We start from the raw sequence: 16316 nt of genomic DNA on the forward strand, positions 1-16316 counted from the left end.
CTAATCTAGGCTTGGCAAGGCAGTCGGTTTGAATGCCTGTTTGACCATGGACAACTATTCCTGCAAGAATGTCCTATTGTAGGTAGTGGCCTACCTTTTTTATTGCATTGTGGCCCCATCTGTTAGCAAACCTGCTTAAATGTCTTGAACACTCTCTTTACTACATGGTAATGCCACATTTTGGAAAGAAGGTGAACTTAATCGAAAATTGAGCATCTTAACTGGCAGGAATCTCCTAGAACGAACACTCTGTGTATGCCTTTACTTGTAAGCCAGGCCATCATTGTACATGGTGGTATACAAACGATGTTCAACACGTTTAAAGATGCGTTTCCTGCCTTGAAAGCTTACAGTCTAAACTGACTAGACAAACATACTGAAATTAACTTAGAAGGGAGTGCGGGGGGAGAGAGGAGGGTTCAGTCATTAAACTTCTGACCCAAATACACACACAAGGTGCATGGCTATTGAGTGGTTTGAAAAGGTGGCCTGCTGCCTACCTAGCATAAGTGCATTTACAATTAATTTTTTTATATAGCTACTGTTTGTTCTATTTCTGATTAATTTCATTTTTCATTTGTAACTGTTCAGTCTCGAATAACATTCACATTTTAATGCTAACTTAAATTGCTAAAAAGTTTTTTTTAAGAACTTCATTTCATTGTGTGCTACATTTTTTCAAAGTTAAAACAACTTGTTAATTAACTTGTTTTTTGTAATTAGGCATAAGTATCTAAAGCTGAGCCTACTGAAGATCGTAAAGTCTTCCTCTTTTGTTACTGAGCTAATAAATTAGTGTTACAAAATATTTGACCAATATTTGACTGGTCACACAATTATTTTTGGGTAAATCAAATGCCCAACCCTATTTTAATCTGTGCTATCTAATCCGTAGTATTCTTATCACTGTTCACAAATTTAGAAACAGAAAAGTGATTTACAGAATTCAGAAACTACCAATCTTGGGTACAAATCTTGAAAAAAAGATTTCATAGTAGTGGCAGAGGATAAAGGGTTATAATGCGGGCCACGAGTTTCATGATGCTTATTTACAGAATCACCATATTGCATTTTTTAATATGTAAGGCAATAGAAGAATTCATCCTGAGGAGCAATGCAGTTTACTGTAGAACCCAGTGTAGAGATCTTCCATCTTTCTGCTCTCTATCTGGACACAGAAAAAAGAGAGACTCTCTGGAAATAAACAAAGAGTAATATACATTAGGACATCTGGGCTGTTCAGAAATCTGTGCCGTATTCTCCTTTCCCCTCCACAGATTCAAAGAAGGCATGCACACAGACTCTAGGTCAAATTTTGCTCTAATTTAATACTTGTGGAAATTATTGGCTTCAAAGGGGTCATGTTTAGTTTACACCCATATAAATGAGAACAGAAGATGCCCACATCTGTGGGTGAACTACAGCTGGAAGAGTCTGCATGATACCAATGCCAGAGGACATCAGCACAAGTTCTTCCAGATCTACAACACCCGGAGCTTAGAAATCATTTATAACATTAGAATAAACATCTAAAATGGCCAAGTTACAAGTTAATTAGCCATTATAAATTAAGCCATTGCCATCTTTGGCAGGAAGATCTGCCCTCCAGTAACTCTTTTTAACTTACCTTCTCCCTTAATTGTTCTGCTTTATTCCTTTTAGTTCAGTTTTGCCCTCCTATCTTATTTCCACATCTATTTTTGTGTTTATCTAACCACTTCCTGTTCTTTGATTTGGACAAAAAAGAAATGCAAATATAAACCCTATTCCTTGGGCCTAACATATATAAATAGTTACTGTGTCAATCAAGATGCCAAAAATTTTAGCTGTAGAAGGTCAAGAGGTTAAGGGTGAGTCCTGCACCATTCACTTGCCTCCGACTAGAAGTTGTACCTGCTTCTGGGATCTGCAGGGAAATGTCTGCGTATCTCCCTGTGACAATTTATTAACTCTGTCTGAGATTGGCTCTCTTTGTATCTTTACTAAGCTGCAAACTCCATTTTGAATGTGGGGCTAGTTGTCATGTCTCTTGTGCTATTGCTTCCATGCTGGATTGAAATTCCAAGACAAAAGCCTAACAGTAATTAAACTCTGACTGTCCATCTAAATGACAGATGGCTGCTGCTCTGGGCAAACCATTCTTTCAAATCTGAACTCTGGGCAGGTCACTGTAGCAATAAATAGATTAGTATTATAAAATTAATAAATCAATTGGAATATAAATATTGTAGCAATGAAATCACCTAGTAGGTGCACTGGTCACCTGATGGAGTCTCTTGACAGAGGCGCCTGCATGGTTATAAAATAAATAAATAAACCCAAAAGGGAGGAACTGATCTGTTCAGGGGGACATTTTTCTCCAGCGCAAGATGGAGTAGCAGCCCAATGTGTAGGGACCCGATGAGGCAGGGCAGCCTGCCTACGTTCCTGAACACATGGTGCTCGCGAGGACTCTGAAGGGAGGGGTGACCTTGTGAGGGGCATCTAGGATAATTATCTTTTAACTTATCTGTGCTCTCTTAACTGAAAGAGCAGTGGTGTTGAGAATCTTGTGTAGTGTGTTTACAGTTACAAAGGGCCTCCTGAGAGCGTTAAACTGTAATCCAAAAGGCTCACACATTGGAGTGGAGATCTGAGGGTATGTTGAAACTATGGTGGTGTCTGAAGGGTCAGCTCTGAGCCCAGGGGCTAAGCAGCTGGACAGCAGATTCCATCTCTCATTAGGTTTTCTAGACAAAGGGTCTGTGCCCTAAATGTGCCTAGGCCGCAAGACTTGGGGCAGTAGCTGGGCTCCATTCAGCCTCTGGAAGCATAAAACACCCAAGGACTGAGCAGATGGTTTCCTTCACTGCAGTGTAGTGAGTGGTCAAGAGGGGGCATTCAGCTGGGAATCCATGGCATCCTCTCTTCGGGCTCTGGTAACAAGGAGCTGGCAGAAATTGTTTTGGCTATGATTGGAAGAAATAGTGTGTTGATAGACTGATGCTTGACTAGATATCTGTAGTCTTAGGTAAACCTGTTTATCACCACAGTACACTGATGCAGCATAATATTGCAAATGTATATTGAAGCAACTTTAGTACGAACATAGAAACATATCTGACTTTTGTGTCTCAAACCACAAAACTGATTTGCAATTTCCAGCATCTCGTATTTTCTCCTTCACACCTCTTTTCTGGCTGTTTACTTCAGACCCTTCCTTCCACCCACCGCATTTGTGTCCCCTTGCCATTTTGCAAGAGTGCTTCTAGGATCACTGCACTCCCAGGCCAGAAGTGAGGAGATATTATCAAAACAGCATGCAGAGCTGAATGTATCTCTAGAGGTGCAAGTTAAGCATCCCTGCTGTATATTTTAATAGTTTTACTTCTCAGTGAAATGTTGCCAGTTTGGTTTTATAAAATTTGAAGCATTCTTTATTCTTAAATACCAGTATTGCCCATGTCTCTTACTATCCATAGCTTGTTGATCTTTGACTTGCAGTATCTTAATCTTGTGTTTCACTGGCCTTTAGAGAAAAATCTGTATTCTAACCAATGCTTTCTTTATTTGCAGTGATCGGGAACAGAGAGAGCGAGAAGAGGCTCTTGGGGACTTTCGCTCTGGAAAATGTCCTGTTCTTGTTGCTACTTCAGTAGCAGCAAGAGGCCTGGATATTGAAAATGTTCAACATGTTATTAATTTTGATCTTCCTTCCACTATTGATGAATATGTTCACCGGATTGGGCGAACTGGACGCTGTGGGAACATTGGAAAAGCCATTTCTTTCTTTGATTCTGTTTCAGACAGCCACATAGCCCAACCTCTGCTTAAAGTGCTTTCAGATGTATGTTGCCCAGTTTTTTCAAACTTAAATATGTTCTCATTTCATATACTATTAAGACTTCATTTTAGTGGATGGACTAGCCATCAGTCCTGTGATGCACTTGAAAAACTCTTAATATGTAATTTGGCAATCGAGTCAGAATTTAAACGAGCAATTTTTCTTCTGTAGGCTCAGCAGGAAGTTCCATCATGGCTGGAAGAAATTGCGTTTAGTGCTCACGGAACTGGCTTTAGCAATCCAAGAGGAAATATCTTTGCGTCTGTTGATACTCGAAAGGTAAGTTTTGGAACAAAGAAATGGAATTGTTGGTTTTGGAAAATGTTTATAACCTAGGTCCGTGTGTAAAATGTCTTTTATGTGTTCTTTAATATTGTCGTTTGAGTGGCTAGGACAGTCTGGTCAAGATGGCTCTTGAAATAAGAAATGTTATCAATGTGTGTAGAATTCAGAGGTGAGAGAAAGTGAAGGGAGACAGACATCTGTATTACAGCCGGTTCTCAGGAGTTGCCAAAAAGAGGCTGAACTTAAATTCTGTATTTGGAAGGGGAGGTTTCTTCAAGAACAATTTTGTGACGTAAACATTAATACTAGGGCTGTCAAGTGAAAAAATTAATCGCGCAATTAATCACACTTTAATAGAAGACCATTTACTTAAACATTTTTGGATATTTTCCATACTTTCAAATATGTCGATTTCTGTTTCAACATAGAATACGAAGTGCAGAGTGCTAACTTTCTGTTTTTTATTATGAATATTTGCACTGTAAAAATAAAATAGTATTTTTCAATTCACTTAATAAAAGTACTGTAGTGCAGTCTCTTTATCATGAAAGTTTAACTTACAAATGTATAATTGTGCACAAAAAAAACTGCATTCAAAAATAAAACAATCAAACTTTAGAGCCTACAAGTCCACTCAGACCTACTTCTTGGTCAGCCAATTGCTCAGATAAACAAGGTTGTTTACTTTTTCAGGAGATAATGCTGCCCGCTTCTTGTTTCCAGTGTCACCTGAAAGTAATAACAGGCATTCGCGTGGCACTGTTGTCGCTGGCATTGCAAGATATTTATGTGCCAGATGCGCTAAATATTTGTATTTCCTTTGTGCTTCAACCACCATTCCAAAGGACATGCTTCCATGCTGATGACGGGTTCTGCTCGATAACGATCCAAAGCAGATCGGACCGACGAGTGTTCATTTTCGTCTGAGTCCGATGTCACCAGCAGAAGGTTGATTTTTGGTGGTTCGGGTTCTGTAGTTTCTGCATCGGAGTGTCACTCTTTTAAGACTTCTGAAAGCATTCTCCACACCTTGTCCTTCTCAGATTTTGGAAGGCACTTCAGATTCTTAAACCTTGGGTCAAGTGCTATAGTTACCTTTAGAAATCTCCCATTAATACCTTCTTTGCATTCTGTCAAATCTTCAGTGAAAGTGTTGTTAAAATGAACAGTGTGCTGGGTCATCATCCGAGACTGCTGTAACATGAAATGTATAGCATAATGCAGGTAAAACACAGAGCAAGAGACATACAACTCTCCCCCAAGGAGGTCAGTCACAAATTTAATAAACACATTATTTTTTAATCCGCGTCAACAGCATGGAAGCATGTCCTCTGGAATGGTGGCTGAAGCATGAAGGGGCATGCAAATATTCACCATATCTGGCATGTAAATACCTTGCAGTGCTGGCTACAAAAGTGCTATGTCTGTTCTCACTTTTGTGTGACATTGTAAGTAAGAAGCTGGTAGCATTATCTCCCATAAATGTAAACAAACTTGTTTGTTCTAGCGATTGACTGAATAAGAAGTAGGACTGAGTGGACTTGTAAGCTCTAAAGTTTTACATTGGTTTATTTTTGAGTGCAGTTATGTAACAAATCTACGTTTTTAAGTTGCACTTTCACAATAGAGAGAGAGCACTACGGTACTTCTGAGGTAAATTGCAAAATACTATTTTTTATCATTTTTACAGTGCAAATATTTGTAATAAATAATATAGTGAGAACTGTACACTTTATATTCTGTTGTAATTGAAATCAATATATTTGAAAATGTAGATAAACATCCAAAAATATTTAATTTCAATTGGTATTCTATTGTTTAACAGTGCCATTAAAACTGCGATTGATCACGATTAATTTTTTTAATCGTGATTAATTTTTTTGAGTTAATCACATGAGTTAATGGCGATGAATCGACATCCAAAAATTGTTCCCATTTTAGAGGCTCTTTTTGTTGATTTTTCTGCCTTCGGAGGAGACCATCAAGTTTTCCAATTGCTTCCATGATATCAAGAAGTGTGAATTTGCCTTTCTCGAGGCAACTTTTGTGTGTTTCTGACTGGGTGTTGCGGGGGGGGGGGGGGGATTTTCATTCTTTGTTTCAATCTCCTACTTTTGCCTAGTGTCCTCATTGCTTTTTTATTTTGCCCCCTAATTTTTCTCTCATTCCCTTGCTCTTTGACGCTTAGCTTTACTGAAGCTACTAATCTAGAAGCAGAAGCACCTACATTTGTGGAAGTGTTGCATCTGCCTTCCATGAAGGAGGTGCATGGTGAGTTTCATTGAGCTGCTTTGGTATGGCTCACTTGTTCACCAGTCTGAGCTTATATGTAGAAGTGAGCACATTGTGCTGCTTATCCAGACATGATATTGATGGGAGCAAAATAATTCCATGATCATGCTAAAAAGTCGTTGCAGAACATATTCTGGATCCTGACATCACTTCTGGTTTCAAGACATTTGGGCTATGCCTGTCTTCCTGTGCATTCTGGGGGCAGTTCAGACTTGTCCGTGAGACTCAGGGCTTGGCCACCTTTCATTTCATCCTTCCATTAGATTTTCTGTGTCCAGCTATGCGAACAAAGTCGTGTGTCAATGTTCCCACCTCATCCATTATTTTTGTCATTTCCATAGTATAACTTTGGGGCAGCAATGGCCAAAATCCATCACCCTCCTGCCCCCCATTTTCTTTCTTATGGGACCAAAATTTCCTGGATTTTTTTTATTATTATTGTTTTTTGACCAAATGAGATCACTTTTTGTGCCCTGCTTACATCTGCTCATTCCCTGATCGTGGCTTGGCAGGCCAAAAAAGGAAAATAAACAGTAATAACAGCTGATTGGAGAGCACCTCAGGAGCCACAGAAAAGGAGCTCTTCCATAGCTCTGATCATGGACTTTTGGACCTCCCTGTCACCCCACATCTCCTGAGATGCCCCTGGTGATGCTTCTATAGGGAAGGGGTCCAGTCCTCTTTATCTCTTGGGACTCAACAAACCACACTGAACAAGATCTCATAAGAGGTAAGTCCAAAGATCCTCTCAAACTCCCGGTCCAATCACTTCTAACGGAAAAGTTACAGGATACTCTTTGTTCTCCAGTGGAAGGTCTGATATCTTTTAGGGATGTTCGCCTTAGCAGCTTTCCTAGTTTTATTTATATATAAAACTATATATATAATAAAGTGTGTGTGTGTGTGTATGTATATGTGTATATATATATATATATATATATATATATATATATATATATATATATATATATATATATATAAATAAAAAAAATTACATACAGTATGATGTGCAATAAAACCAGGGTACAGATCAGATTCCCTACTTCCACAACCAGATCTTCATCCAGAAAAAGCCTGAGGAGCCAGGATGTCTCCTTTCTCACACTTGGTTCCTGTCAACTTCAAATGGGTGGATACAGAAGATAGTATCTGTGTAGCACTTTCTTCAGATTCCTCTACTTCTCTTCATCTTGTTTCCTGATTTCTTAAGGATGGAAAGATCAAACAATCCTGAAAGATTTCTTCTTCTAGAGTTAGGGGCAGGAACCTATCACTCAAGAGAAGAGATGCCCAGGGTCATGCTCTGTATTCTAACGTAGTTCTAAAAAGTTGGTGAAGATGGGTCAAAAGACAGGACAAGTCAATTAAGACAAAATTCAGAATGGAGTTATGCTAACGTCCGTGAATCTGGCAGAAACTGCATATTCTGCATGGCTCTTGTCAAAAGCAGTTTTTTCATGAAATTCACCATTACTAATACAAAACATTACCCTTTAGTCTGTTTCAGTCTGAATGAGAAGTTTGTCTTTAGTCAACATATTAATCAAAACACCATATTTGTGGACCTCTCAGGAAGCAAGCCAAAGGCCCTCTGTCTACAGTGCTCCAGGCACTTGAATTTATGATTTAAGGAGGAGCTCTTATTCTTTGACTCTGAGGACTATCAGCCTAATGTCTGCGTCTGAGACATATAAGGAGACAGCCATTGTCTTTTTAATATAGCAAAGTTTTAAAAGATCCAGCATGTAACAGCATTATCTGTACCTGCGGCGACTAGGTCTTCTGGTCTCACAAACAGGGATTACTCCATTGGCAAGACTGTACATTAGAGTTTGTGGTGATGCAGTCCCATAATTGCTGTAAAGGGGTAGCCCACATGATAGGATTATCTCCTCAAAGTTAGAGATAACTGCCTTTCAGGATGGGGGAATGCATCTGGGACACCGCAATATACAGGCAACATGGCTTAACTCCAAGAGACTGAAGCATTAATACTCTAGAGATGCAAGTGGTCTTGTCTGCTTTTCAGAGAGCAGCCCATTTGAGCTGAGTTAGACAACACAGTGACAGGCTTACAAGCATCCTTTCCCAACTTATCTAAATGATCTCTCTTGAATGTAAGGTTGGCTAGCTCCATGGAAGCCATCCATACATCAAGTGGATCAAGTAAACAAAAATAGGCTGAATAAACTATCAGCAGATAACTCAGGATGGCTCTTTCATCAAGAAGTGTTCTGGATCAGTGGCTCTCAACCTTTCTAGACTACTGTGCCCCTTTCAGCAGTCTGATTTGTCTTGCGTATGCCAAGTTTCACCTCACTTAAAAACTGCTTGCTTAGAAAAGCAAACCTAAAAATACAAAAGTGTTTCAGCACACTTTTACTGAAAAATGTATCTCATTTTCATCATATAATAAAATAAATCAATTGGAATATAAATATTGTACTTACATCAGTGTATAATATATGGAGCCGTATAAAGTCATTGCCTGTATGAAATTGGAGTTTTGTATGGACTTCACTAGTACTTTTTATGTAGCCTTTTGTAAAATTAGGCAGAGAACTAGAAAACCTCTGCATACTCCCAGGGATGCATGTACCCCTGGTTGAGAACCACTTTTCTAGATGATATCCAGGGAGCTAAGCAGACATATTCACATCCATTTGAAACACAAAGTTGAGGGTGTTCACTAGAGAAAAGGACCAGAGATTGTTGGTCTCTACAAAGTAATACACCTTTATCTTTGCACAGCCTTCCCATACTCATGGCTTATCAAGAACTTGGACAGAATTCTTACAGGGTTTTTTAGGTTGATTTTAACAAAATAACAATGTATTTAACAAAATGCATTTTACAGCTCCTCCTGGGTTTCTTACAGTATGGCCTGGTCTTGGGTTTGGCTTCCTACCATCAGCTCTTATGTCTGAGTTAAACAGTATTCTAAATACAGGCTCTTTCTGCCTTGTCTTCCATACCTAGGATTCACTTACGAGGCTGCAAAATCCCAAGACTCATCCATTAAAATAAATGGCATCTAATGCCCTGTATTTCGTTTCTTCAAGATATACTTACCTTCAATCACAGCAACAAAAATCTCCAGCATCACTGCTCTTAGAGGTCATGGTTCTTGGTAGATCATCTTCAAGAACCAGGTTTACTTCAACCATAAAAAAGAGTAGTTCATTCTTCCCCCATTTTGTTCAAAACCATCAATGCCCCAAATAAAAGGTATGACTGTATGAAATGATCAGCTAAAATACCTTTGTCAGTCTAGTCAGAAAATTGTCTCTTAGTTTTTGTCTTTTAGTTTTTGTCTTTGAGTGGTTGACCACATGGTTTCTACTTATGGTGTGCATGTACTCAAGATTGGATTTTTTTGGCCAATATCCATTGAGCTATGTCTGCATTTGTACTGTCCACCTGGGAGCATAAAGGGTGGAGTGGGCCCAGCTATTTCTGTTTCTTCTTACCTCCCATGACGGCAAAATGGGGGCCCTTGCAGTGTCAGGTTACTCTGGACATTGTGCATCTTTTTTCCCTGATGCTATTTAGCAGAGTAGTCTTGTTTATCCATTGCCTTAAAAAAACAAACAAAAAAACAATACACCAACAAAACCCACCCTACCCTTTTTTCTATTAGATTTAGTGAACCCACAGTATTGGGATCAAATAGCAGTGTCTGAATTGTAGTCTCTGTGGTTCAAAACTGGCTCCTCTTGTGGTGTGGCTATTCCACTTAAAAACACAAATCCTACCTGCCTCTTTTTTACCTTGGAGAGGGATACATCCCCAGTATTTAGTCAGGTCTTCTGCTCCTTTTTCTGCAGTTTCTTGGAAGCAAGAGAGGTCAATCTTGAACTTTCTCCTGGAGAGATTAGAAAGAGTCTCCTCTGAACTTTAGACAAAAGGCCCTACCAAGCCTGAACAGCTTTGGTTGGTGCTTCTGTGGACTGTGGCCCTACTCCAAGCTCCTGGGGTCATTCGTCCAGCAGACTGCAACTTTCAACTACAGAGTCAGGTAGAGCATCTAAGACACCCCACCCCACACACACCCAGCCCTCAGAAAGGGATAAGAAAGAACACCTCACACACCAAGCAGGGCCCTAGGCCATCCTCTGTGGGGCCTAGTAAAATGAAGCAAAAACCTAACCGTACCACAGCATCTTCTCATGCTGCTCAGCCAAAAGGCAGTTCATGGCTCACATTCGGTTCCTCTAATAACTTGACATAAACCAGTCACCAAGTACCCAGAAGTGTCAGTCCACACTTCCCTGTATCTGATAACTTGGGACTGTTATCAGTGCATGAGGTGCTGATGACTCCTGTGCCAATGGCTCTATTGCTGATACTTCAGGTACTTACTTTCTAGGCATTGAAGACATTCTTCGTACTGAGCAATCACACAGTGACAGCACAGACACAATCACCCTTGCTGCTCTCGTTTGCCATTAGAAAACTGTTTGCCACAGTACTGATGAATGCTGGTGCTCTGATTGTGGTGGGGATTCGAGAACACCCTAGGACACCAGTCGGAGTAGTACCCACTTAAAGAAAGAGTATTTCTTTTCTTCCTTCCCTTCTGAATGCAGCAGGGAGGAATGCTCCATCCATTTACTTAGGTCTCACTCTAAATGGGCCCTACTGGTCTCATAGGGAATTTGCAGCAGACTGCAAGGTTTTCATGGGGGGCAGCCACCTTGATATCCACCCCCATGGCCCCAGCCTCTTACCCCCTACAATATACGGTCTTGGCCTTATTGGCCTACTTTGAGTGTGCAGCCAGCTAGGAAGACTTCTGCTTGCCCCCTCTAGAGTTCAGTCTCCACTCCCATGTCCTTGTCCATTGTCTATTGAAGAGTCTGTTGGTACTGTTCCACAGCCTACGTCAGCAAGAACAGGACAGTGAGGAAGAACACCTGCAGGAAACGGAAGAGACTATGATTCCAGCAGCAATGTCCATTTCCTCACCAGAAAAGGTTATAGTTTCTTCTTCTTCTAGTTAGCTGAATTATTTTTAAAATCTTTCAAGATCTTTTACATCATATGACAGACACCTTGGAGATTTCTGTGGAGATAATCTGCAGGATTTTTTTTGCACTATTGGACATCTTCCGGGCCTGGAAGGCTTGCCATGTTCATTAACAAAGGGCTACTGGAACCAGCAAATAAAAGTGGCGCCTCTCACCTCATCCCTCCCCTCCCCCCCGCCAATCTTTGGCACCCACATCTAAAAATTAGGTAGACATTATCAAGTCCTAGCTAAGGAGTTTGAATATTTCTGTATCCATCCAGTTCCTAGATTACTGATAATGGTGACTGTACAAACAGCAAAGGCTTCCAAAGATGACTCCAAGAGACAAAGATCAAGCAAAACGTTGATTTGTTTGGCAGGAAGACTTCCATACTAAATAACTGGGTCTTTGAGTCTATAGATGCGCATCTCAAATCACCAGGCACGTCTGTCAAAATATTACCTCATTTGGGACAAGATTTCACTGTTTATAGAACAACTCCCACAAGAACATAGGGAAGAGCTGAAATCCATTGTATCTGATGGACAGCTAGTGGTCCAAATATTACTGTAGACTGTTAAACACTTCTGATACAGTGTCATGTTGAATGGTCACTTCAGTTGCCGATACAGAGCTCCATGTTTCAATATTCAGGAATACCAAAAGAGGTTCAAACAATCATTGAAGACTTCCCATTTCAACGTTGTGACCTGTTTAAGGTGCCTATTGATTCTCTCAGTTTTAAGACCCAGGCCTTGCTTGTTTGGAGCCTATGTGCCAGCTCTTAAAATAAGGCAGGCCAGATCCCAAACAGAGGCCCTTTGCTTACTATTGTAATCCACAAAGAGAATAGAAGTTGCTAAGGAAGAAGCAGAGGTTTCAACATGAGCAGTCCTCTGACTCTTCTTCCTCTACTGCACACCCCATATCAGCCTCACAGCAGCAAGTTTGATGTCATTTTCAAGAGCTAATCTGGAGTCATTCCAAATTTCAAGTTTCAGATTTGTAATGATACCCCATGCCTTGATGATGCCTTTGTTAGATCCCCAGGACAGATTTATGGTTCTCGACCTGCAAGATGCCTACTTCTACATCCAGTATATAGAAAGTATCTCCAATTCAAAGTAGAAGTGTCCTACTACCAGTACAGAAACTTTTCCATTGGCCTTTCAGCAGCACCGAGGGTATTCAAATATTTAGCAGTTGTCTCCTTAGGTGAGCTGACAAGGGACACTATACGCAAATCTCGATGATTGGGTCACTCAAGGAAGATAACCACAATAGGTGAATAATTCCACTTGATACTAGAACTTCCTTTTCACACTGGGTCTTGGGATCAACAGAGAAGTCCACACTGTTGCCAGCCTAAAGGATGCAATTAACAGGAGCCAGAATAGATCTGAGAACAGCAAGAATTTATCTACTACAGGTGAGGTTCCAGACCTTGGTAGACCTCATCAGCCATCTACATGCTCTCACATGGACATCTGTAAAAGCATGCCTCAGACTTATATATTTATCATACCACATATCAGACTTGACCTACAATCCATTCAAAGGTGGCTGAAATCAGTAACTACCCAGCAGATACCACGTGGACATGAGGGTACAGGTTGCCTGAGAATTCCTTTCATATAGACCACCCTTAGACATAAGGCTTCTGGATTCACCTGAAAAGTCACCTCCATGTAAATGTTCTAGAACTCGGAGCCACTTGCCTAGTGTGCACAGTAGTTGTCTAACCCTGCTGCATGTATCGACAAGTCAAGTAATGACAGACAACACAATTGCACTGAATTATGTCAGGAAGGAGCACAGTTCTCCCTTTTCCCTTTATAAAGGTTTTAGTCTCTGGAATTGGCACAATCATAAAATCCCATCAAGTGGCTCTATATCTGCCAGGCTTACAGAATGTCCTAGAGGATCAGCTCAGTAGGCAATTTTCAGGTGATCATGAGTGTTCTGTCAAAAACTAGATCCTGAACAACATCTTTCAAAGGTGGGAATATCCAAGAATTAGACCTATTGGCTACAGACTAGACCAGGAAATGTCAGTATTCTGTTTGGGGGATTGCAGTTGGGGGTGGGGGGTGCTTGAGCCTAGGAATTCAGTGTTTCCATTTAACTTTGTAAGAATTTATGTGGCCAAACAGCAGAATGGGCGTGGCCAAACCCCATAATTGTACGGACAAATCTGAACTGTCTTTATTTGCAGGGAGGCAGCCACAGCCCAAATGTCTGACTGTGGGGGAGAAGTCAGTCTCAGAAGGGAAATAAATCACGAACAAATTTTCTACTCGTGTGTGTGTGTGTGTGTGTGTGTGTGTGTATATATATATATATAATATATACACACAATCATGGTAAGAGTAAGATTTTATATAGCTTTGACTCAGGTTAAAACAGATGAATTTTTTTTTAAAGTTAAAATGTCTACAAGTTAGTATCAACTTTATTTTCTAGACTTACCAAGGCAAAGACAGTATGAACGCAGGAGGACTTACTATGTCATATACTGCAAGAGCAGCTGATGAGTCATGGGATTAAGACTAAAACAGTACCAAGTTATAGATTTTGGTTTGATACAAAAGTTTTTGTTTTTTAAAGACTTGTAAAGTGAGAGATATTCACTTAACTAGCCAGTAAAGAATTTAGTTATGTAAAATATTTAAAATGTTTAAAAACTGTTGGTGTTACTGAAAAGTTGTGGTTCCATCAGAAATATGGATCTACTAAATGTACAGTGTTTCATGAGTTGCTTGCTACTTTCAGTATACTTTGTGAAAGGCATTGTAATAAGTTTCATAGATCCTGGACCAAGACTTCCACTCTTGAAAGTATATTACAAAAACTGTTAAGAGTGTTTACTGATGATACTTTGGCAGTGAGTATTCTTTGTTTCAGAATGTGTGAAATTCCCCTTACAGTTTTCTCTCATTTTTTGTTCTTAAAAAAAAACAACAGTAAATTGGTCCAAGTTACCAGTTACAAGTCCCTAGTCTGTATGTGAACTACACAACGTTGCAAAAAGATGCTTTGAGAGTGAAGACTCTGTTATAAAGGGCTTTCTTAAATTTAAAATTGTAACTGCAAAATAATTTAACTTTTCAAATATGTCAGAGGTAAAATACTGTATACACCAGATGACATGTCACTTTGGCCTGTAAAGAGCTATTGCAGATGTCTGCTTGTAAACATACTTAATAAAAACTTGAGGAATTATGTCTTGTGTTACTGATTGCTTTTATCTTGACTTTGTTAAGATGTAGGCTTTTATAATATCCATTTCCGACACATGAAGTCTGTCAGCTAAATACTGAACATCACATGTTGTATTCTAAGCACACTATTTCTGTACAAAACAAAAGGTCATGGATCCATCCTGAGGCTGACTATAGGGAAGTTGTTTTACAAAACAGCTGATCACAGGGATTTTTAAAAAAAACTTCTCTTAAAATAGCAAAACTCACATTTTAAATCTTGATTTTACTAGATGTTAAACATTTTGCCTTCATGTTGACTTAAATGTATGTAATTTTAGTGGGCAGTAGTAACATTGCCCTGTCCCAAGGAACAGCTGTCTGGGGCCTTTTTCTCTCTCAAATGTCTCTCTCAAATCTGATTTAACAAACTTTTCCCATTTTTCCTCTCTCAGCTCATGCAGTTACCATCTGGGTAAACCACACTTAGGCTAACCCCAAGACCACATACCTTAGAAAGGTGATACTGAGTGTCTGCCCTCCTGTTGTCCAGTTGCTTTGCAGTACAAAAGAAACTGAGCTTTAACTGCCAGACAAGATTGCTTTAATGATGCTCTGGATTCAGTTGATTTTTGTGTCCTTTGTGTTTATACATCACTGACCTATAATGTGCAGAATATTAGCAAATTTTGCTATAACAGTGATATTCCTTTCCGTTTTGCATACGGTAAAATGGCTAACAGAGCTTTATCCCTGGCAGCTAAGTGCATACATTGAGATCAATGGGGGAGTTCACACCTCAGCTGTTTCAAGTGCTTTGCAAATTGAGGCAGACATCTCAGCATAACATATATTTGCTTCACATTTTGGAAGTTTTCTTCACAACCATAGCTACAGACTTAACTTTTAAAAATGAAAGCTAAGACCCTGGGGAACAAATGAGGTCTTGTCCACACCTTCCTGCCGGTAGTCTTCTGCACACCTTATACTTCAGGAAATAGCTTGGAGTACGGCCACAGTCCACAGAAGCACCAACCAAAGGCAACCAGAAAAAGGTAATTCACCATAAATATACCTTTTTCTTTTGAGCCTTGTTCTGTTTATCCTAACCAAATGTGGTGGGTTTCTTTATTGCCAATTTAGAAGAGGTGGGTATTTGAAAAGTGAAGGGGCATGAGATTGTATGTGTGTATTCACCTTGTATCTTTACAGAAGGAATATCTGTCCTGATCTCTTAATTTTGTTGTCTCAGCTCACTAGCTATAACTTAGTTTTCTCTTGCACACTTGTGGTTCTAATTTTTTTGTCCTGTCTATTTCGGGATTGCTTCAGTGTTACAGAAACTTCCTTGATATATCTTATCAGGACACAAAATTCTGGCTTGAAACTGCAAATTGTTCACACATGATGCTCTAATAAATCATGCCTCCTTTGTTAAAACCAAGATAATCCTCAAGGTTTTGTGGAATGTGTTCAGTTTTTACTGCTCTTCCCCAAATAGACACGTCTTGAAAGGAAATATCTAGTTTATCAAAAGCATTAACCAAAACATCAGGCATCTTTTCAGAAATATAAAAATAGCACCTAGCTGAAGATACCACTTGCCCAGAGACATACTTGGTCTCACACTGATCATTAGAGATGTCTTGTACTCTTCCTTTTTGGTCAAAACCAGGAACCCTCTACAAAATAAACAAATTGGGA

At 39.6% G+C, this 16316-nt stretch overlaps 1 protein-coding gene across 4 annotated transcripts in view; it reads left to right on the forward strand.

The window, feature by feature from the left end:
* The window catches only part of DDX4 (DEAD-box helicase 4), a 104118-nt gene extending 89488 nt beyond the window's left edge, over positions 1-14630 (forward strand). For all 4 annotated transcript variants that reach the window (XM_048851197.2, XM_048851196.2, XM_048851199.2 and 1 more), the window contains 3 exons: positions 3556-3826; positions 3995-4102; positions 13876-14630. In XM_048851197.2, the coding sequence (XP_048707154.1) occupies positions 3556-3826; positions 3995-4102; positions 13876-13959 (463 nt within the window). In that variant the 3' untranslated portion in view covers positions 13960-14630. The remainder of the gene's footprint in view (positions 1-3555; positions 3827-3994; positions 4103-13875) is intronic.
* The last annotated feature ends 1686 nt before the right edge of the window (positions 14631-16316 follow it).

This window comes from Caretta caretta, chromosome 5, assembly GCF_965140235.1.
Source record: "Caretta caretta isolate rCarCar2 chromosome 5, rCarCar1.hap1, whole genome shotgun sequence".
Taxonomy (NCBI): domain Eukaryota; kingdom Metazoa; phylum Chordata; order Testudines; family Cheloniidae; genus Caretta; species Caretta caretta.